The sequence below is a fragment of the Pipistrellus hanaki genome (genome assembly GCF_964339955.1).
Source record: "Pipistrellus hanaki genome assembly, chromosome: 13".
NCBI lineage: Eukaryota > Metazoa > Chordata > Mammalia > Chiroptera > Vespertilionidae > Pipistrellus > Pipistrellus hanaki.
This window is the reverse complement of record NC_140515.1, coordinates 19,221,945-19,245,577: the sequence shown is the minus strand read 5'-3', so window position 1 is coordinate 19,245,577 and position 23,633 is coordinate 19,221,945. Positions and strand designations below refer to the sequence as shown.

General features: G+C 38.4%; 1 protein-coding gene across 1 annotated transcript; it reads left to right on the top strand.

The window, feature by feature from the left end:
• The first annotated feature begins 6,099 nt into the window (after positions 1-6,099).
• On the top strand, positions 6,100-11,183 carry PDE12 (phosphodiesterase 12). Its single transcript, XM_084903062.1, has 3 exons — positions 6,100-7,754; positions 8,933-9,011; positions 9,518-11,183. Exons 1-3 carry the CDS (start codon positions 6,456-6,458, stop codon positions 9,958-9,960), a joined length of 1,821 nt encoding a protein of 606 aa, XP_084759188.1. The 5' UTR covers positions 6,100-6,455; the 3' UTR covers positions 9,961-11,183.
• Positions 11,184-23,633: the final 12,450 nt, after the last annotated feature.

Sequence of the window (23,633 nt, the reverse complement as noted above, 5' to 3'; positions counted from 1 at the left end):
GGGTAGACTTGCTGGGCTGAATGGTAAGTCTGTGTTTAACCTTTTAAGACACTATCAAACTGTTTCTCAAAGTGTCTGAAAGATTTTACATTCCTACCAGCAAAGATTTTCTCCTATGTTTTCTTCTAGTTTTAGGTTTTATATTTTTGTTTATGATCCAGTTAGAGTTGATATCTGTATGTGGTGAGAGGTGTGGATTCAAGTTCTTTTTTTCTTTGTTATTTTGCATACATATAGAATTGTTCCAGTGCTATTTGTTGAAAATTGTTCTTTCCCTCAGTGAATTGCCTTTCCATTGTTGTTGAAAAAAAATTAATTTGCCATAATTTCTGGACACTGCTCTATATGTCTATCTTTATAGATCAAACTGTCCTGATTAGTGCAGCAATGGCTATAGTTTTAAAAGTGGATAGTATTAGTGCTTTAACTTTGTTCTTTTATAAGAAGTAATTTGAGGGAATGGAGGTAGGAGGAGGTGGAGGAGGTCATAGGGGGGATAGACGGTGATAGGAGACTTGACTTAGGGTGATGAACACACAATAGAGTGTACAGATGATGTGTTGTGGAACTGTGCTACTAAAACCTGTATAATTTTATTAACCAGTGTCACCCTGATAGATTTAATAAAAAGAAAAAAAGGAAGTACTTCTTAATATTCTAGGTCCTTTGCATTTCCATATAAATTTTAGTATTAATTTATCAATATCTGTAAATGAAATAGCTGGAATTTTAAATCTTTTGCTTTGAAGGAAAGAAAAAATATGTTAACTAACTAAAGATATTTAATTTGAGGCTTAGAAATCCTTCCCTAAAAGCTTTATTTCCACCAAAACCGGTTTGGCTCAGTGGATAGAGCATCGGCCTGCGGACTGAAAGGTTCCAGGTTCAATTCAGGTCAAGGGCATGTACCTTGGTTGCGGGCACATCCCCGGTAGGGGGTGTGCAGGAGGCAGCTGATGGATGTTTCTCTTTCATCATCGATGTTTCTAACTTTCTATCCCTCTCCCTTCTTCTCTATAAAAAAAAATCAATAAAATATATATTTTTTAAAAAGCTCTATTTTCAAGTCTAAGGTTTAGAAATATTATTTACAAGAGCAGATTATTTATGAGAGCACTTATAGATATGACACCAAAATGTGATGATTCTCTAATACTACACAAAAAGTTTCATCTACTTCTTTTTAAAAAAATATTTTTATTGATTTCAGAGAGGAAGGGAAAGGGATAGAGAGGTGGAAATATCAATGATGAGAATCACTGATTGGCTACCTCATGCATGCCCCCTACTGGGGGGATTAAGCCCATAACCTGGGCATGTGCCCTTGGCCAGAATCAAACCTGGGACCCACTCCTTAGTCCACAGGCTGAAGCTCTATCCACTGGGCAAAACCAGCTAGGGCTCATCTACTTTTTAACAGAAAAATTGAAGATGCTATGTTTTATATTATGCATTGTTTATTTCAAAATTAAAAAGGGGATTACAGGAAAAACAAATGAGTTAATATGTTTAAGAATTCTTAATGGAGCTAAACTGTGATAGGTTTCACCTAAGTTCTTTGATTGAATTTTTTCAAACTAATTTTTGATTGTTGTTATATACTAACATTCTACCTTATACTAAATGTATAGCTATTTCATTTATTATATATACAATGCAATACAGTATAGTATAATATATGTCATCATTATAAATTATACAATCACCAGTTATATTTAATATTAAATATAGTAAAATGTAAAAAAGAAATAGAATTGTTGGTGGGAGTGTAAACTGGTGCAACCACAATGGAAAATAGTATACAGGTTCCTCAAAAAATTAAAAAATAGAACTGTTATATGATCCAACAATTCTACTTCTGGGTATATATACAAAGAAAATGAAATCACCATCTCAAAAATATGTCTGCACCTCCATGTTAATTGTAGCATTATTTATAATAGCCAAGACATGAAAATAACCTAAGTTTAAGCACTTATTGATAAATGGATAAAAACAATGCAAAATATATAGATGCAGTTATATAGATAAAATATTATTCAGCCACAACAAATAAAGAAATCCATCTTGGGTGGGTGGTTCAGTTAGTTAGAGCATCGTCCCATACACCAAAAGGCTGCAGGTTTGGTTCCCAGTCAGGGCACATACCTAGATTTTGGGTTTAATCCCTTGTCAGGGCACTTATGGGAAGCAAATGGTCAATGTTTCTCTCTCACATTGATGTTTCTCTCCCTTTCCTTCCTGTCTCGATTAAATCAATAAAAACATTTTTTTAAAGAAAGAAACTGAATTCATAAATACAAAAAAACAACAGATAGGTGGTTGCCAAAGGGGAAGGTGGCAAGGCAGGGGAGGGCAAGAAATGGTTGAAGGTGGTCAAAAAGTAAGAAATTCCTTCATATTCAGTAATGACATTTAATGATTTTGCTTGTGCCTAATCTATTAAGTTTATAGTAACTAACCAAACTAAATATAATAAAGTAGCTGATCATGCTGTTGATTCTCAAAAAATAAAAATATAATAAGAAGTTCCAGTTATAAGATAATCAAGTTCTAAGATGTAATGTATACGTAGTATGGTACTAAAGTTAATGAACTGTACTGTATAACATTTCTAAGAGAGTAGATCTTAAGAGTTCTCTCACAAGAAAAAGGGGGGGAAATTTTACCTATGAAGTGATGGATGTTAACTAAACTTATTGTGATAATACCTGTTTATACATATAGCTAATCAATATATTATATACCTTGGTCTAATACAATATGTCATTATATCATCATAAAACTGGAAAATTAAAATTTTTTTAAAGAAATAAATAGAAGTTTGGTCTCTTAAATATAAAGCAAATAGAGCAGGTAGCTCAGTGGTTTTGATCTCCAGTCAGGGCCATTTTTCTTGCTCTCTCTCTCCTTTCCTCTCTCTAAGTCAATAAACAACTAAAAATTTTAAAAGCAAATGAAATTAATTTTTTTGTTAATCCTCATCCAATGATATTTTTCCTTTGATTTTTAGAGAAAGTGAAAAAGAGAGGGAGAAGCAGAGACAGAGAAACATTGATGTGAGAGAGATCCATAAATTGATTGCCTCCAACACCTGTCCCAACCAACCATTGCCAGAGATTGAGCCTGTAACTAAGGTTACAGGGGTTGAAACCGGGACCCTTCAGTCCAAGGGCCAACGCTCTACCCACTGTGATTAACTGGCAGGGCATTTTTAAAAGATATGTTTTTATTGATTGGAGAGGGGAAAAAATCAATCAGGGGCCACCCACAAGCCCCATACTGAGGACTGAACCCACAACCTGCACATATACCCTGACCAGGAATCAAACTGTGACCTCCTGTCATGGGTCGATGCTCAGTCACTAAACCACACCAGCCCAGCTATTAAATTTTTAATATATTAGGAAGATTACCCTGAAGTGATATCATCAGGTACTACTCACAATTTCTGTGTGCTATCACTCAAAACTACAGTATCGTGTTGACCTTAAGTAAAAAAAGATAGAAGTATATTCATGATCTATGCTGTTAACTGATGTTATTAACCAAAGTGAAGGCAATCACAAGAAACTTGTCTGCATACACTAATCTTTGCAGATATATGTGCCAATAAAAGAATAACCCTATTAACCCTAAATTTTGATTACTGAAAGTTAGATTGTGTTTCTTGGTATGGACTGAAAATGGATGAATATAGATTCCTATTAGCCCCTTCTCCTTTTGGTATCAGGGAAAGCATAATATTGGTTCAGTCTCAAATTTTAATTATATTTATTATGTATATAATTATGTTATAATTTAGCCATATAAATAGAGCTTCAAACACATCATTTATTATATATTATTTTCAAATAAACTTTCTAAGGCAAGTTGTGGCACTTTTGGAAACTTTCAGGTACTTGAAAGAATTGACAAAAGATAGTGAAAGGTACTGAACTATGGTTATAATACAATCCTACTTTTGTAAAAAAGTGAAGGGTATATATTCATAAATATTTGTGTATGCATGTGTGTCAGGGGTAGAAAGATTACTTTTTCACTATAGGTATATTTTAATCTTTCAAAAAATTTAAAAAAAACCAACACTAAAAGCCAAAACCGGTTTGGCTCACTGGATAGAGCGCCAGCCAGGGGACTGAAAGGTCCCAGGTTCCATTCCCATCAAGGGCATGTACCTTGGTTGTGGGCACATCCCCAGTAGGGGGTGTGCAAGAGGCAGCTGATGGATGATTCTCTCTCATTGATGTTTCTAACTCTCTATCCCTCTCTCTTCCTCTCTGTAAAAAATCAATTAAAAATATATATTTAAAAAAAAAAACTAAAAGAAAGAAGTATGATACTTCAAGACATCTGTCTCAAAACCATGATTAATACTGCTACTGGACTAAATTAGATCAGCTTGCTTAAAGGAACGTTACATTTTCTAATTGGGTGTTTATCTTTAAATAAATTGATTTTAAGATTGAGCTGTGCAAAGTTGTATGAAGGAAAATGGTGGGGACAAGAAAAATGCCTTGTTAATATTGCTACATGTGGTTGCTATAAACAGGAATACTAAGACTTATTTTCTTTCTTCCTTAGGTTCCCAGTTGATGTAATGTTTTGACTTTTTTTTTTTTTAAATATATTTTATTGATTTTTTTACAGAGAGGAAGGGAGAGAGCTAGAGAGCTAGAAACATCCATGAGAGAGAAACATCGACCAGCTGCCTCTTGCACACCCCCTACTGGGGCTGTGCCCGCAACCAAGGTAAATGCCCGCAGACCGACGCTCCACCACTGAGCCAAACCGGTTTCGGCATGTTTTGACTTTTAGCCCTATATTGTAACCCTGGACTACATATATTATCAGTAACCAGTCACCTATGGGGGCCAAGGAGAGCAGGAACAGAAATTTCAAAAGGCTGCAAATTCAGCCTCCTTTAGGACACAGTTTTTTTTCCTCATGGTAAGCCAGGGGGAAAGGTATGGTTTATTACTAAACACCCAATAATCATCCTACTTGTAGAATAAGGTAGTGTGTATTATACAAATAGATCATTTGTTCCGAAAAAAATTCTCAGTTTGTTAGTGGGAATTTTTGAGCATGCTTCCTCCTAGTCGACTTGACCAAAAATCCCAGCTGCAACTAACAAAATAGCCTTACAATAATTATTACAGGATAAATTATCGTCAGTTTTCTTGAGAACGGGATGCAGTGACTTACTCCCACTGTCAACTTCCCCGATAAGGGGATGCAGTTACTTATTCCACCAGCCGCCAGGACCGTGTGGATGACATGTTGACATCGCCTCAGAAAAACTATTTTTTTTTAAATCGTTTGTTCTGCAAAAAACAGGATGTACTGAATGGGTTTAAATACTGTCGGGACACAAAGGGTCGGGGCTGCTCTCTGAGCTTGCAGCGTTGAGAGAACAGTCAGCCAGCCAGATATTAAAGGCTCCCTAAATTTTAATTTGGTCTGGACCCCAGGGGTCGTTTACTCGCGTTTGCTCCACAACAAATTGGTTCTTTGAATCTCCAAGGGCTTCTTACCCCTTCCCCCACTGAATTAGTCACAGGATAACAATTATATTAAACACCACACACACACACACACCAAAAAAAATCAGTTTCTTGAAATACTTTCTTCCTTGGGCTTTCAGTGACGCTACACTCAGTTCTCCCTACTCACTGGCTATTCTCAGTCTCCTGTCATTTACTCAGCCATGTCTGGGTGACCTTAAACATAACATACTCTCTCCGGCCTCACATCCGAAGAAATTTTTTAGCAAAGTCGTCGCGCACTAAAGGAGAAGTACTACATAGTGTTCATTGTAATTAACTACCACAAAGCTCGGCTTCGCGCATCGGTGCTGGCCCGGCCTGAGGCGAACCCGCCACGCCCCTGACGAGGACGGGCGGCGTCGGGGACGCAGGGGAGAAGATGGAGCAACGCAGGCCACGCCCGGAGCCCGCCCGACTTTCCGGGCGGAGCTCCCTCGCTCTCGCGCAGTTCAGCCCTCGACGGCGAGAACCGAAGGCAAGAACGGAAAGCCGGCCGTAACGACTCAGGCGAGGCACCTCCTCCTTCCGCCAGGCGAACGCGTGACCCCGCCCAGCCACTTCCGGCATGGCGCACCTTTCCTTCCATCTTCTAACAGCACTTTCGGTAAAACCACCAGTCTCTTATTCCCCTTGGGCGCTTCTATATTCTCTTCTTTTCCCCCTCTTTATGATTCAACTCGAAGATAAAAATTAATCTTGGCGCTATGAGAGACAGACGTGGCTGCAGAAAAAAAGGAGCACGTGAGCGGCCCTGGCGAAAGTGCTTGGCAGAAGCACGTCCGCCCTCTCCTCACCGGCCGGAAGTTGCGGGACTGAATGAGTCCATGAGCCGGTGGCGGCGGCATCTCTGTTAACACCTGAGGCTTAGCGGCCGCTTGTGGTGTCTGCCGCCGGGCCACCAGGTTCATGTGGAGGCTCCCGGGCGCCCGCGCCGCTTTTCGTGGGGTCCGCGCGGCCGTGGAGAGACACAGCCGGGCGGAGCCGGCGGTGGGCGCGATGGAGCGCGCTGTGGTGCGCTGTGTGCCCTCCGAGCCCAAGCTGAGCCTGTCGTTCTCGTTGGCCGATGGCAGCCACAAGAACATGCAGCGCGACCAGAGCGAGCCGCTGGGTCGAGTCCTCAGCCGGATCGCCACCAACGCCCTTAAAGGCCACGCGAAAGCGGCCGCGGCCAAGAAGAGCCGGAAGAACCGGCCAAACGCAAGCGGCGGCGGCGGAGCGTGTGCGGGGCCTGGGTCCGAGCAGGCTGCGGCCTGCGAGCCCGTGGTGAAGCTGTACTACCGGGAGGAGGCGGTGGCTGAAGATGTGCTCAACGTGGATGCCTGGCAGGACGGTGCGGTGCTGCAGATCGGCGATGTCAAGTACAAGGTGGAGCGCAACCCGCCCACCTTCACCGAGCTGCAGTTGCCACGGTACATCATGGCCGGCTTCCCGGTTTGCCCCAAGCTCAGCCTCGAGTTCGGGGATCCCGCCGGCTCCCTCTTCCGCTGGTACAGGGAAGCCAAACCGGGGTCGGCAGAGCCTGAGGGCGGGGCCCCCTCATCAATGTCTCCCTCCTCGCCTAATACGAGTTGGACGAACACGGGTGTGGACGAGCGCGTCTACACCCCCTCCAATGCCGACATCGGGCTACGTCTCAAGCTTCATTGCACCCCGGGCAATGGGCAGCGCTTCGGACCGAGCCGGGAGTTGGAAAGTGTGTGTCTAGTGGAGGCTGGGCCCGGCACCTGCACCTTTGATCACCGGCATCTCTACACCAAGAAGGTGACGGACGACGCCCTCATCCGCACTGTCTCCTACAACATCCTCGCCGACACGTACGCCCAGACCGAGTTTTCGCGGACCGTCCTGTACCCGTACTGCGCCCCTTACGCCCTGGAGCTCGACTACCGTCAGAACCTTATCCAGAAGGAGCTCACCGGCTACAACGCCGACCTCATCTGTTTGCAGGAGGTGGACCGCGGCGTGTTCACGGACAGCCTGGTGCCGGCCCTCGAGGCCTTTGGGCTGGAGGGCGTGTTTCGAATCAAGCAGCAGGAAGGCCTGGCTACTTTCTACCGAAAGTCCAAGTTCAGCCTCCTTAGCCAGCATGACATCTCTTTCCATGAAGCCCTGCAGTCCGACCCACTTCACAAAGAACTGCTGGAGAAACTAGCTTTGAACCCGGCGGCACAGGAGAGAGTGTTCCAGAGATCTTCTGTCCTTCAGGTGAAGTAGCTCCGCCAGTCTCTCTACATCCTCCTCCATTTTTTTACATACGCCTCCTGGAAAGGGAGAATGGGTGGGGTTGCTTCTAATTGAGTAAAGCCATCCAGATTTCACTGAAAGGTGTTAACCGTCATTAGTCATTCGTTCATTGAGCAAGTACTTACTGAGCATTTCAGTGTGCCAAGCATGCTGTTTGAACAAGACAAACAGGAACTTTATTAGTGCTTATAACCTAGTGGGAGAGAGACATGCTAACTACAAGTATAATGATAATAGCTAATATTTTCTTACTACTTGCCAAGAACTGTTTGGACACATTTCTAACGTACGTTAGTGTCTGATGTGTTTTACAAAGTGCTCCGTAAATACTAGCTGTTATTTTAATTTTTGGTTCATAAGTAATCCTGCTATTCCCATTACTTACCAAGTTTACTTAACCAAGTTCACTAGTCCCTTGGTAGCTGTCCTGGGCATCAGATGGACTGTCACAGTACTCATGTTCAAGTAACCCTTATAGTAGCCTCATACTGTTAACACTGCTACCTCTTCACCTCACTTCATTCCTCACGTAGAGTACAATACGATATTTTGAGAGTTCACATTACTTTTATTACAGTATATGCAGTGTTATGTTGTTCTATTTTATTATTATTGTTAATCTCTTACTATGCCTAATTTATAAGTTAAACTTTATCATAGGTATATGTGTATAGGAAAACATAGTGCATATATAGGGTTTGGTACATTTTGTGGTCTCAGGCATCCACTGAGGATCTTAGAATATATCTCCTATGGATAAGGAGACACTATTCAAAAATTTTTAGCCCTGGTAGGGTAGCCCAGTTGATTAGTGTCATCCTGATATGCTAAAGTTTTGGGTTCCATCCCCTCAGGGCACCAACAGGAATCAACCAATGAATGAATAAAGTGGAACAACACATCAATGTGTTTTGTTTCTTCCCTATCCCTTCTTTCTCCTCCTCCCTCTCAAAATAAATTTAAAAAAAAACACAACTTTTAACAAAAGTTAAATTTCACAGTTATGATTATACTTCATCAGTATGGGAAGGATATAGAATAAAATGTTATTTCATCATATAGTCTTAGATTAAAAAAAAAAAACATTCAGGAGATTGGCAGATAACAACTGAAGTCTTGACACTTTCTGTATGTTTTAGGTTTCTGTTCTTCAGTCTACAAAAGATTCTTCTAAAAAGATATGTGTTGCTAATACCCATCTCTACTGGCATCCCAAAGGTAGGTTTTATTGGTTTTCACAAGTGATTTAAACATGATAACTTAAGATCAATAAAGCTGTTTTACACAAATATATTTTTTTCTTTAAGTTTTATTGATATATAATTGACATACAGCACTATACAAGTTTAAGGTATACAACCTAATGGCTTGATTTGCATGCACTGCAAAACGATTCCACAACAAGCTTATATAGATACCAAAAAAAAAGTGGTGTTTTATTTTTCTTGTGATAGAATTTTCAGGATTTATTTTCTTAGTAACTCTCAAATATCCATAGAGAAGTGTTAACTATACTCATGTTGTACATTAAATCCTCGGTACTTAGTTATTTTATCTTTTGACCACCTCTATCTAATCCCACACACACACACACACACAATACACATCTTGAATGTCACACAAATGCTGTAGTTTGTGAGTTTCTTTCTTTGCTTTGTTTTGTTTGTTTTAACTTAAAGGCAATTTTAAAAGGTACTTACATTAATGTTTTTTTATATTCATAGGTGGGTACATTCGTCTCATTCAAATAGCAGTAGCCTTGGCTCACATTAGACATGTCTCATGTGATCTGTATCCTGGCATACCGGTTATATTTTGTGGGGACTTTAATAGTACCCCATCAACAGGAATGTATCATTTTGTCATCAATGGCAACATTCCAGAGGATCATGAAGACTGGGCTTCCTATGGGGAAGAGGAACGATGCAACATGTCTCTTACCCATTTCTTGAAACTGAAAAGTGCTTGTGGTGAACCTGCTTACACAAATTATGTTGGTGGCTTTCATGGATGTCTGGATTACATTTTCATTGACTTAAATGCTTTAGAGGTTGAACAGGTGATTCCACTACCGAGTCATGAAGAAGTTACCACCCACCAGGCCTTACCTAGTGTTTCTCATCCCTCGGATCACATAGCACTTGTATGTGATTTAAAATGGAAATAGATTTGTGTTTAATGGAATTTAAGTCTGCTTTAATAAGAGATATTTAATATCAAAGTTTATGTGTAACCTTCAAAGAGGAAAACTAGACTCTAGGTTCTTAGTTCTTACCCTACTAGTTGTTTTAATGTCTTCATTACATGACTTCATCATCTTTGCATAATATAGTTTCTGTACTCTTCCCTTCTCCCTCCATTCCCCCCCCCCCCCACACACACACACACACACACTTGGAGGAAAAACAAATATATTTATGACTGGCAGGGAACATTGAATTATTGTGTACATTTTATAAATACTTCTTTTTTTTAGCCTCGCTATTAAGAATTTTGTAAAATACCATTTGAATGATGCTATAATTTTTCTATCATAACATTTCCAATTGAATCATGTTTATATAATTAGGGGGGAATGCATACAAGTTAAGGTGAGAGGCCTAAGTTCTGATATATGAGAGGAATAACAGTAGGGCTTACCTCTACCTCAATTTGGTTAGCAATTTAATACAACTTGAGAACTTTAACAAAAGATAAAAATATTGTTACTGCTTCTCTTTCATTTTTCAATTAACATAGTTTCATGCTCTTATTTTTAGGATTTTAGCTGTTAGTACAGCTAAATATGTACAAATGAACATATTCATATATTTTTTACTGCAGCTCATTTTAACTTTTAGGATGCAAGCACAATTTAATATTCAAAGTGAACAGTAACAAAGTCAACTTTATTCCTTTAAGTACTCTTGCCCATGAAAAGTGTTCATAAATTAACAGAATGTGACCATGTGATATTAGAAAATATAGCACAATACATTATGAGAAACTGCTTACTGATGTGGACTTTAAATTTCGGATGAACTATTGAGCATTTCTATGTTAGAAGTATTTTTTGAAATGGTTGGTTTTATAAATAGAAAAGGGGGTATTGTGGCTTTTGAAGGTCTTGGAAATAAACATCCTTTTATAGGCTTGAGCACTACAATTTGAGTTGCAGGTAAACATATGTATAATTTATATACTGTAAAAAAAAATTTTAATATGAAGCCAAACTTTCTAAAATTAGAAATTACAGTTTACTGAATGGTATCTGGCCTAGTGTGGTAACCAAGCTTTTCTAATTCAATTATCACCATACCTAATTTGTAACACTTTAGCTGTTGTAATGTTATCTCATTTCTGCATTTAATTTCCAGCTTAGATATTAAAAGCCCATCCATTTCAGGAAGAGCTTTTTCCACAGTTGTGAGAGCTTTTGTTCCAAATTCTTTCATCTCTTTCATCTCAAACCCAACACTATGAGAACTTCACTCTTGATAAAGTAGCCCATACTTTCATATTCTCCTCACTATCCATTGTATTTTTAACTCTTAGTTTAGTAAGTTTGAGAATGAGAAGGTTTTACATGCACTTTAGCTTGAACTTTAAAGTATTTAAAAGTACTTGAGGTGGAAAACTAAGGATCTTTTTTACAAGAAGCTATAAATGAAAAATTGGTATTACCAAATTGTGCTTTCCTAAATAACATTTTTGAGAGCATTTTTAACATCAGTTTATAAATATATGAATATTAAAGCAAGAACCTGATTCTTTTGAAAAAACTTTTTAAAATTTGGATTTGGTCTGTCATCAAGCAATATGTTGACAGGGTTTTACAGTAACTTGAGAGAAACAAAAAGCTTCTAAGCAAAAAGCTGAGAAACACTTTGAAAGAAAAATTATAACATGATACACTCATGCCCAAGAGAAAAACATATAGGTCCTATATTAACAACATGGCTAGTTAAATTGAACTCTGGTCAGAAAAACTAAACACTTAAAAAGCATTCCACATCTGGAATCTTTAAATTTTTTATTTGCTGACTAAACAGTATGATCAGATAGTATATAAGCATTTCAGAATATTTGAATATAGAATATTTTAAAGTGCCACATACTCTGATTAAATCTTCAGTATACAGATAGATTAGTATGATAGAGAGTCCAAAGGTAAGGAACACTAAGAAAACTGAATAAATATACCAAAATTTCCTTGTATTTCATTTAGAATAAAGCATCATTCATAAGTGTGTTTAAAGCCAACTTTGTGACTGAATTTTTCAATTATATTTGGACTTTTAATACATTTAATTTTAATAAAATATAGAAAGTAACAACTCCATGGTGAACCACATTTTAAGATGTCATTAGTTCTTTTTTTAAAAAATATATATATATTTTATTGATTTTTTACAGAGAGGAAGGGAAAAAGGTCAGGGAGTCAGAAACATCAATGAGAAACATCAATCAGCTGCCTCCTGCACACCCACTAGGGATGTGCCTAAAACCAAGGCACATGACCTTGACTGGAATCAAACCTGGGACCTTTCAGTCCGTGGGCCAAGGCTGTATCCAATTAGCCAAGCCACTTAGCCAAACCAGATGTCATTAGTTCTTGCTGTAGGATTGAAACAATCTAAAATTTTATATTGATTATAAATAAGAATATATAGAGCACATCCAGTGACTGAACTTTTGCACAGTTGCCACTTTAGTATACACTGGTAATTCATAATCATTAGCAAGCATCATTCCTGGCTATAATGTAACGTTCTTTAACATTCTGAATACTAATATCTGTTGTTTCAAATTTCCAAGAATTTCACTGGGTGAAGACTTTTCTGAGAGAATTAAGACCTGATGTTCATTAGAATGTGATTTCAGACTGGAGGTAGATCTCTGAGGAACATAATATAAGAGAGACAGGTTCCAAATACTACTACTGAGGTAAGAACTCCCAGGTGGAAAGTGACACCTTTACTCTCATATTCTCCAGTTATGAAATACAGTCAGAAGTTGCCTACAAACTAGTTTGAGACAAAACCAAAACACATACATATTGAAGGGTAAAAGTTTGCACTACTAGTTTATCACAAGTCCCACATGGCAACTCAATAGGGGAAATCTTTCCTCTAAAAAATTAGAGGAAACACTGGTTTTTCTAAACATCCCAAAACATTTAAAAATATATATTTATATATTTTATTGATTTCAGAGAGGAAGGGAGAGAGAGAGAGAAACATCAATGATGAGACAATTATTGATTGGCTGCCTCCTGCATGCCCCCTACTGGGGATGAAGCCTGGAACCTGGGCATGTGCTCTTGACCAAAATCAAACCGAGGACCCTTTAGTTTGCAGGCCAACTCTATCCACTGAGCCAAACCAGCTAGGGCCGAAAACACTTTGTTTTAAATTGTTTAATATTTTGTTCAGTATAGTACTAGAAGGAAATGCTACCTAGATTTCATTTGGGAGATAAAACAATTCAAGAGCTTTAACTGATTTGCATAATGCCTTGCTTTATGTGAAGGTCCATGCTGTAACTTATTGAAGGTATTAGAGCTGCTTTGGGGTGGCTTTTGAAGTACTAACTTTAGAACAACAATACATTCTGAGATGACAGTACCAAAGCATTTAAAAAAAAAAATATATATATATATATATATATATATATATATATATATATATATATATATATAGATTTCAGAAAGGAAGAGAGAGGGAGACAGGGAGAAACAATGATGAGAATCATTGATGGGCTGCTTTCTGCACCTCCCCATCACCTCCTCCACTCCCACTGGGGATTGAGCCTGGGCCCCAACTGGGAATCTGTGACCTGGTTCATAGGTCAACACTTAATCGCTGAACCACCACAGCTGGGCACAAGCATTTCTTTTAGTTGAAGCGAAATTCATATAAAACCAACCATTTTAATGTGATTCCATTTCATTTAGTATATTCATGATGTGGTACAACCATCATCTCTAGTTCCAAAATAGTTTCATCACCTCTAAAGGGAACCCCTTGTCCATTAAGCAGTCACTTCCTACCCCTCCAGTCTTGGCAACCTCTAGTCTGCTCAATGGATTTCCCTATTCTGGATATTTCATATAAATGGAATCATATAATATGTGACCTTTTATGTCTGGTTTCTTTTACTTAGCACAATGTTTTTAAGGCTAATCCATGTTGTGTCAGTACTTCGTTCCTTTGTATGGCTGAATAATATTCCATTGTATGGTTATGCCACATTTTCTTTATCCAAATGGATATTTGGCTTGTTTCCACCTTTTGGCTATTTTGTGAATAATGCTGCTGTGAACATTTGTGTACAAGTTTTGTCTGGGCATGATTTCAATTCTTTCAGTTACTTAAGGTATTAGAGCTGCTCTGGGGTGGCTTTTGAAGTACTAAAAAGTGGTTGCGGGGCCATGTGGATATTGCGTTTAACTTTTTGAGAAGCTGCCAAGATGTTTTCCACAGTGGCCACACAATTTTACATTCCCACCAGCAATGTATGAGTTTCAGTTTCTCCATATCCTCACCAACTTATTTTACATTTTAAAAAATTTAGCCATGGAAGTGAATGTGAGGTGGCATCTCGACCAATGCATTTTAAAGTTGCTTAGTCCGATCAGTTATGTTGTTGCAGTCATGAACTAGATTATTCACAATGGATTATACAACCCCCTATATTTTTTCCAGCTAACTTCTCATCTTTAGCAATTCCTACTTTTATAAGCTTGTGTGAAGCTAGAAAGGTCAGTCTTATTGCTTCTTTTAAAAAGATGCAGTTAGAAAAACATTATACACACACACACACACACACACAGGCAATCCCAAAGCCCTGGAGTGTAGTAAATAAATTAGAAGTCTATGATAAAAGGAACAACAAAAGTGGGTCTACTTCAGTGATTTCAGAGAATAAATTTGCTTACTAATGTTAGCTTTTAAATGCTTTAGGCATGTTCCATTGTTACCCACCACCCTTAAAATCCCAATTTAGGTACTGAGTAGCAGCAGATGGCATGAATGCCTAAATACGAATTCCTGAGAAAACAGCTGTGTACGGCTGAACATACCTTACCAGGTTGTAATACATAGTCATAAAAATAGACTAAACTTTGACTTTTACTTTTAAAAACCTTACATTTTGAAAAGAAATCTTAAGTTCAAGATAAACTTTAAAAAAAAAAACATATTGAACTAATATGACTTTTTAAATTATACTATGCCTGGTTGGTTGAGGGATTACCTATGAACCAGGAGGTCATGATTTGATTCCTGGTCAGAGCATTTGCCCAGGTTGCCGGCTCCATACCCAGTAGGGGGCGTGCAGCTGGTAAGTGATTCTCATCGATGTTTCTATCTCTTCCTTTCCTCTCTAAAATTAGTAAAAAATAATTTTAAAAAATTATAATATGTTCGCCAAAACCAGTTTGGCTCAGTGGATAGAGCGTCGGACTGCGGACTGAAAGGTCCCGGGTTTGATTCCGGTCAAGGGCATGTACCTTGGTTGCGGACACATCCCCAGTGGAGGGGGGGGGGTGCAAGAGGCAGCTGCTCGATGTTTCTCTCTCATCGATGTTCCTAACTCTCTATCCCTCTCAATTCCTCTCTGTAAAATCAATAAACATATTTTTTTAAAAATTATGTTCTATTTCAGGATTAATTTATCAGTATACAAGTCCTTTTTCTATTATGGTTTTAGCCTTACATTTTATTTTTAAAAATTATTTTTATTGGTTTTAGAGAGGAGAGGGAGAAATAGAAGCATCAGTGATGAGAGAGAACCATTGATCGCTGCCTCCTGCATGCCCAGAGCTCCACACTGGAGAATGAGCCCGCAATCCGGGCATGTGCCCACACCAGGAACCCAACCATGACCTCCGGGTTCATAGGTCGATACTCACTCACTGAGCCACGACAACTGGGCTGCTTTAAATTATATTTATATAGGACAAACAGCTCTCATAGCTCTTTTCGTTTGCCATGTAAAAGTGTATTATATTGTGAATAGAATATTTTTTCCATTTTATTGCAAGCTAGTTATTTGCAATTCAGAACTTTTTGTATGTTTATAGCTAGCTATATTACCAGGCTCCGTGGATAATTAGAATAGTGTGTGTGTGTGTGTGTTTTCAATTTTAGTTTATAGATTTCACTTGAGTCTTTAGCAATAAAGGAAAGAGAATTTCTCTCTTTCCCAATATTTATACCAATCATTTTATTGTTATGCTATTATTTGTTAAATTATAGTGATTGCAGACTCATGCTTTGGTCATGATTTTAATGGAAGTGGCTTTAGAATTATTTTTATTCTTTTTTGCTATCTCGTCGTTTATCATTTTTTAAAAAATATATATTTTATTGATTTTTCACAGAGAGGAAGAGAGAGGGATAGAGAGTTAGAAATGTCGATGAGAGAGAATCATTGACCAGCTGCCTCCTGCACACCCCCCACTGGGGATGTGCCCGCAACCAAGGTACATGCCCTTGACCGGAATCGAACCCGGGACCTTTCAGTCCGCAGGCCGATGCTCTATCCACTGAGCCAAACCAGTGCCGGCTCGTCGTTTATCATTTACTAGATATTTTTTACTTGAGGATTTTTTTTTTTTTTCTTAGAATTTTCACAATTTTCAGGATGTGGTTTAATCATGACAAGTTTATTAGTGGTGATCACTTAGGGATGTTTTCTTTTTTTAATTTGTTAATGGGAATGATTTCTCTTATAGATTTCCTAGTATTGAAGCTTGTACTAATATATTAAATTCTAGTTGTTCAAAGCATAAAAAGAAAACCAAAAAACTATAATATGGAAAAAATATTTTGTGTTAGCCATCTTCAGTGTATGGAAGCCAAGAGTTAAAATTAACATTTTATTTATATAATTTATTTTTTATATAATTTATTATTTATATAATAGTCCTTAAATTGCAGACCTCAAAAATACTAAATCTTTCAGTTGGCTGCAACCCCTCAATATAACTAATTAACAGATGGATTCATTCCGCTAACAACTAGTTTGTCAAAATCCATGTTCAGTCTAGCTAGTTTTGCTTAGTGAATAGAGTGTCAGCCTGCAGACCAAAGGGTCCTGGGTTCAATTCCACTCAAGGGCACGAACCTCGGTTGCAGGCTTCTCCCCGGCCCTGGTCAGGGCTTGTGTAGGAGGCAACCAATTGATATGTTTCTCTCACATCAATATTTCTGTCTTTCCCTCTATCTTCCACTCTCTAAAAATCAATGGAAAAATATCCTGTTTTCAAACTGAATCATCTCTTCCTTTTGTTCATTTTGCATTGATTGTATGTCAAAGGGTTTATATAATGCAATCCATTTTGCCCAGTACTCACTTTAATGATATCCTAGAATGTTAATGTATTAAAATATTCCTAGTTTGCATTTTTGCTGATTTCATCTCATTTTGTTCTATAATTGAAAATGGTTTAGTAGGGAATTGGATAGCCTTTATTTATTTAGTTGCTTTCTTTTATTGAATGACCAATACACAGATTTTTAAAGTATTGCCTATAATCTTTATTTCCTCTGTGGAATAATTTGAAGAAATGGTGTATCCAGCGATATAATTATTTAGAAATAGCTGGCCCTTCCTCAGAAAACCTGCGTGAAGTATATCGTTTTTAAAGGATATCAAACCAAAGACTATTTCTGAAGCTGTAGAATGTTTAAGTATTGCAAATAAACATTTTTTAAAAATATATTTTATTGATTTTTTACAGAGAGGAAGGGAGAGGGATAGAGAGTTAGAAACATCGATGAGAGAGAAATATCAGCTGCCTCCTGCACACCCCCCACTGGGGATATGCCTGCAACCAAGGTACATGCCCTTGACCAGAATCGAACCTGGAACCCGAGTCCGCAGGCCGACACTCTATCCACTGAGCCAAATCAACAGGTTAGGGTGCAAATAACATTATTACATTACTGTTTATTATATACCTAAAGAAATCTGGCTTTTTGCATCCTGGCTTGTGTCCTTTTTCTTCTAAATGAAAGAACCACATAATGCTTTGGCTTTTCAATCTAAAATTGATCTATTTTCTCTTTAAGGACTTTTTGTCCCTGCATGTCAACTGAATTGGCAAGGATTGGCCCCAAAAAGAAACCTTATAGTACTCATCAATTTGTCAATTAATGGACATTTGGATTGCTTCTACTTTTTGGCTTCTATGAATAAAACTGTACATTTGTGTACAAGTTTTTGATTGGACATATTTTCATTTCTCTTGGACATATATTTAAAAGTAGAATTTCTGGACCATATGGAAAATGTTTAATCTTTTAAGGAACTGCCACACTTATTATCCAAAGCAGCTGCACCATTTTGCATTCCCACCAGCAATGTATGAAGAAGTTCCAGCCGAAACCGGTTTGGCTCAGCGGTAGAGTGTCGGTCTGGGGACTGAAGGGTCCCGGGTTCGATTCCAGTCAAGGGCATGTACGTTGGTTGCGGGCACATCCCCAGTGGGGGGTGTGCAGGAGGCAGCTGGTCGATGTTTCTCTCTCATCGACATTTCTAACTCTCTATCTCTCTCCCTTCCTCTCTGTAAAAAATCAATAAAATATATTTAAAAAAAAAAAAAGTTCCAAGTTTTTCCACATCACTTTGGTTACAGCTATCCTTATATGAAGCAGCACTTCACTATGGTTTAAATCTGCATTTCCCTGGGGCTAATGATGTTCAGCATCTTTTCTGTGTGCTTATCGTCCAGTTGTATATCTTCGGAGCTCATTTAAAAAAACTGAACTGTGGACAAGCAGATAGCCAATAGAGACATGAAAAAATGCTCAACGTCATTAATCATCAGAGAGATGCAAACTAAAACTACAATGAGATATTACCTCTCACCTGCCAGAATGGTTACCATCAATAAATCAATAAAAATTGCTGGCGAGGATGTGGAGAAAGGCAACACTAGTACCCTGCTGGTTGGAATGAAGATTGGTGTAGCTACTATGGAAACCAGTATGGAATTTACTCAAAACATTAAAAATGGACCTACCATTTGACCCCGTATTCCCACTTCTAGGAAGTTATCTTAAGAAGCCAAAAACACTAATCAGAAAGAAAACATGCACCTCTGTGTTCAAAGCTTTATTTACAATAGCTAAGATCTGGAAACAACCCAAGTGCCCATCAGTAGATGAGTGGATAACAAAGCTGTAGTGCATTTACACAATGGAATACTATGCAACTGTAAAAAGGGATGCTTTGCCATTTGCAAAGCATGAGTGGACCAGTGTGCGGGAGCAAAGAATTTTTAGTAACCACCAGAGGTTTGTTCTGATTACAGCAACCAGCGCCCCCGCCTTGGTCTGGCACCACCGCTCACCTGCTTCACTATGCCGGCACCCGCCTCATTCTGTGTGCACCCCCTGGTGGTCAGTGCACATCATAGCAACCGGGTGTTCGATTGTTCTGTTCCACCATTTCAGTCTATTTGCATATTAGTGTTTTATAAATATAGATTAGGTTCCACTTGGGAAATCATGTGATATTTGTCTTTCTGGTTTCCCTGAAAATAAGACAGTGTCTTATATTAATTTTTGCTCCCAAAGATGCGCTAGGTCTTATTTTCAGGGGATGTCTTATTTTTCCATGAAGAAGAATACGGTACACATTGTTAAATGAAAATAAAGGAAATTTATTACCTGTATACGATACGGTAGTACGGTAGTTGTCAACACAAACCAGACAAACTGTGAATCCTATAGTATCAAGAATTTACTCATTTATTCAATGACAATCATGTCATCATCTTCTGGAACATCATCATAACAATCCAATTCCTGAATTTCCTGGTGAATTTCTTGTGATTCCATTTCTTTCAGAATCAGTGGACCAAATCTCTCATGTTTAGCCTAGGGGGGGGGCTTATGTTCGGGGGATGCCTTATATTTCACTCAGAAGGAAACCTGTAAGTAGGTCTTATTTTTGGAGAATGTCTTATTTTCGGGAAACACGGTAGCACCGGCCCTGTTCGCACCTGCTGCTGGCACCGGCCCCAATCACTCTGCGCTGCCAGCGGGTGTGAGTGGGGCTGGCGCCATTAGCACATGGAAACAACAGCAATGGGAGCGGGGCTGCTGGCAGACAGGGGACCAGGGGTCGTGGCAGGAGGGGCCAGGTGGGGATGTGGAGGATGGGCCGAGACCCACCCCTGTGCCTGCTGCAGCTCATAGTTCCTTTCAAGGTACACGAATTCGTGCACTGGGCCCCTAGTGAACCTAATAAACTGACAGACAAAATAAGTCCAAAGGCAAGGAACAGACTGACATATCTCAGAGGGGAGTAAGGGGAAGTGGGGGGGAACAGGAGAGATGGGAAGAGAGTAATCAAAAAAACTTATACACATATATTTATAACCAATGGTGTGTGTGTGTGTAATTGGGACATTTATAATACTGTCAACAATAAGAAATAAAAATTTGGTTTGTTGGAGGTTTTGTTTAGCAGATCCCCCCCCCTTTTTTTTTAAATCATCATTCCATCTCTTCAGGGCTATCTGGGAGACAAACCTAGCTTAATACACATCCTTAATTAGTGACATTCAACCCAGCCTTAAAAAAAAAAAAGAACCACTGCCAGCAAAGTACTAGCCCAGTGGTCGGCAAACTGCGGCTTGTGAGCCACCGTTTGCCACTCCTGACTAATGAGTTTGCCAACCAGTCATATACCACCATTTACCTCTTTACACACAATATGCCACAATTGCTTAATCCTCACAGCTTCCAACCACATTGAGTGTTCTAATACTTCAAAATAGACTCGCCAAGGCCAAAAACTGACTTCTGTGCACGGGCCACGAAGTTTCAATTGCACTGTACGTGGTATTTTGTGCAAGAGCCACACACTCAAGGGGCCAAAGAGCTGCATGTGGCTCGTGGGCTGCCGTTTGCCAACCACTGGCTTAGTGGATAGAGCATTGGCCTGAAGGATCCCAGGTTTGATTCTGGTCAAGGGCACATGCCTGGGATGCAGGCTCAATCCCCAGTAGAGGGCATACAGGAGGCAGTCAATTAATGATTCTTATTTTTGATGTTTCTCTCCCTCTCTGAAATCAATAAAACACAAAGGCATATATTTATTAGTACAGCTGCCTTAATTTTTCTTTACCTGAGTCCAGATTGTTGCTTTTGCTATTGTCGATTTCTCACAATCTTTGTTACTAGACTATAACCACTTAAACCTTATAGTTTGTGAAAATAACTAAGGTAAAGGGATCTTTGCCTATAAGTAACACAGTAAGAAACAAAAGCAGCCAAGTAGCCTTCTGGTAGTGGTAACTTTAAGTTAGGCACCTGAAGGACATGCCACAATGTATATGCTAAGAAAAATTTATCAAGAATCCACTTGTGCCTAAATGACTCTCAGGAGTAAATTTTAGAACCAACTTCTAAATCAATTTGATATATTAAAATAGCCTTTAAAGTAAAATATTGAGATGACCATAATGAGATTAAGAATATAAAGCTAGTATTTCATTCCTAACATTTTCCTAAAAATAACTAAGCAGATTATAAACAAATCCTGTATGGGAAGAGTTCTTGGTATGCCAATACTATCCCAACACTACCAGTAACTGCTGAACCTTGAAAAAGGTAAACTGCTGGTGGTAGACTATTTCTAATCACTTACTCAGACTTCAACCTTTCTGAATAGGTAATCAGACTCTGGACCTGGTTAATTTTTCCCTATAACAGATCTTCAGATAATGTTCTTGCAGATTTACCAACCATTTACTCTTTATTAGTCAATATAAGTTTTCATATTAATTCTACCAGTTGGTAATTCATATTTACATTAAAGAAACATGTGCCGAAGCCGGTTTGGCTCAGTGGTGGAGCGTCAGTCTGCGGACTGAAAGGTCCCGGGTTCGACTGGTCGGGGGCATGTACATTGGTTGTGGGCACATCCCCGGTGGGGGGTGTGCAGGAGGCAGCTGATCGATGTTTCTCTCTCATCGACGTTTCTAGCTCTCTAGCTCTCTCCCTTCCTCTCTGTAAAAAAAAAAAAAAAAAATCAATAAAATATATTTAAAAAAAAAAAAAAAAAAAGAAAGAAACATGTAACATGACACCAGAAAGCATAAGCACTTGTTTCCAGTGATGTCAAAAGTGACTTTCAGCCCTAGCTAGTTTGGCTCACTGGATAAAGCATCAGCCTGCAACTTTTGGAAAGCAGTAGATACTGTATTAGAATATAAAATCACCAGCTAAGCTTTCACCTTAGGAAATTGGAAAATGAGGAGCAAACTAAATCCAACCTAAGCAAAGAAACAATAAACCAAGAATAGAAATCAATGAAATTGAAAACAGAAAATCAACAGAGAAAATCAACTAAACCAAAAACTGTTTTTTTTTTAAAGACAAGTAAAATTGATGAGCCTCCAGTCTAAGAGGATACACTTCAGGAATGAAAACTGGGACATCACTAGATTCCATGGACTTTAAAAGAAAGTTTGATCTCAGTAAATGTTATAAAACTTTACTATGTGATATAATTCTGTACATATGCTAAAGAAAAACTGCAAGTCTCAGTGAATGAAACACTGATGATCTGGAAAATTAAGATAACATTTCACTTAAATTTTATTTTTAATCAAGAATATAAAAAGTGAAGGGGAAAACCACAGAAACAAATATGCTACAAATTATCAACTATATCACAGAAAAGCAACTGAGTGGTTAGACAATAGACAATGGGGAATATTATGGACTTTCATAAAAAAAGCTTATTGGACAGAGAGAGAGAAAACAGATAATGGTTCTATCCTCAACTCTGCTGCTAGTCAGCCTTTAAGAGAACTACAATTCCTCTTCAGTTTCTCTATTAACATACTTAATTATTTGCCAGAATACTTCTTAAATCTAGGAATATAATCAATTGTTCTATGTTAATAGAGGTCACAGAGACATCTTATTGATTGACCAGTAATCAGTTTAACATTTGTGTGAACAATAAGAATTAAATCTTTTTTGTTGATAATCCTTACCCGAGGGTATTTTTTCCATTGATTTTTAGACAAAGTAGGAAAGGGGGTGAAAAACATCGATGTAAGAGAGACACTGATTTGTTGCCTCCCACACTTGCTCCTAATAGGGCTGGTAAATCAAACTTACAACCCTGGGCACATGCCATTGACTGGAAATCACTGGAGATCAAACCCTAGACTCTTCAGTGTGTACAAGCCAGGGCAAGAAATGAATCTTGAGAGTATAAAGTATTTCATAAAAAGTATTACTTACGGCCCTGGCTGGTTTTGCTCAATTGGTAGAGCATCGGCCTACGGACTGAAGGGTTAAGGGTTCGATTCAGGTAAAGAGCACATGCCCAGGTTGCAGGCTTGATCCTCAGTAAAGTGTGCAGAAGGCAGTCGATCAATGATTCTCTATCATCATTGATGTTTCTCTCTCTCTGAATCAATAAAAATATATATTTTTAAAAAGTACTGTATATGTCAACTAATCAGGACAGTGAAAGTGATTTTGCTTGATCTATTACAAAAAACATCAGGGAAAAGCATTTAGGTATTATGCTTTTAATTTATATATTTTTTCAAGTTTATTCCTATTGGGGGAGGAGGGGATTCTCAATTTGATTTAAAAAACTAAAAAAATTACCCCGACTAGTGAAGAAGTAAAATTTTGGGGGGTTAAAAACATACCAAGTTAATGCTTTCTTTAAAAAAATAAAAAATAAGCAGGGTGAGAGGATGTCTTGCTAATCTTTTTTTTAAAACCCATTACGTGATAATTAAGAAATTTTAGTTTCTTAATGCAGTCATTTCCAACAATGGTAGTAGAACCGCCTTACAACACAATTGAATTG

Excerpts from the sequence above, each read along its gene's own strand:
- PDE12 (XM_084903062.1), top strand. The coding sequence starts at position 6,456 with ATGTGGAGGCTCCCGGGCGCCCGCGCCGCTTTTCGTGGGGTCCGCGCG. Across the intron at positions 7,755-8,932 it reads AGAGATCTTCTGTCCTTCAG|GTTTCTGTTCTTCAGTCTAC; the intron begins GTGAAGTAGCTC and ends TGTATGTTTTAG. Across the intron at positions 9,012-9,517 it reads TCTCTACTGGCATCCCAAAG|GTGGGTACATTCGTCTCATT; the intron begins GTAGGTTTTATT and ends TTATATTCATAG.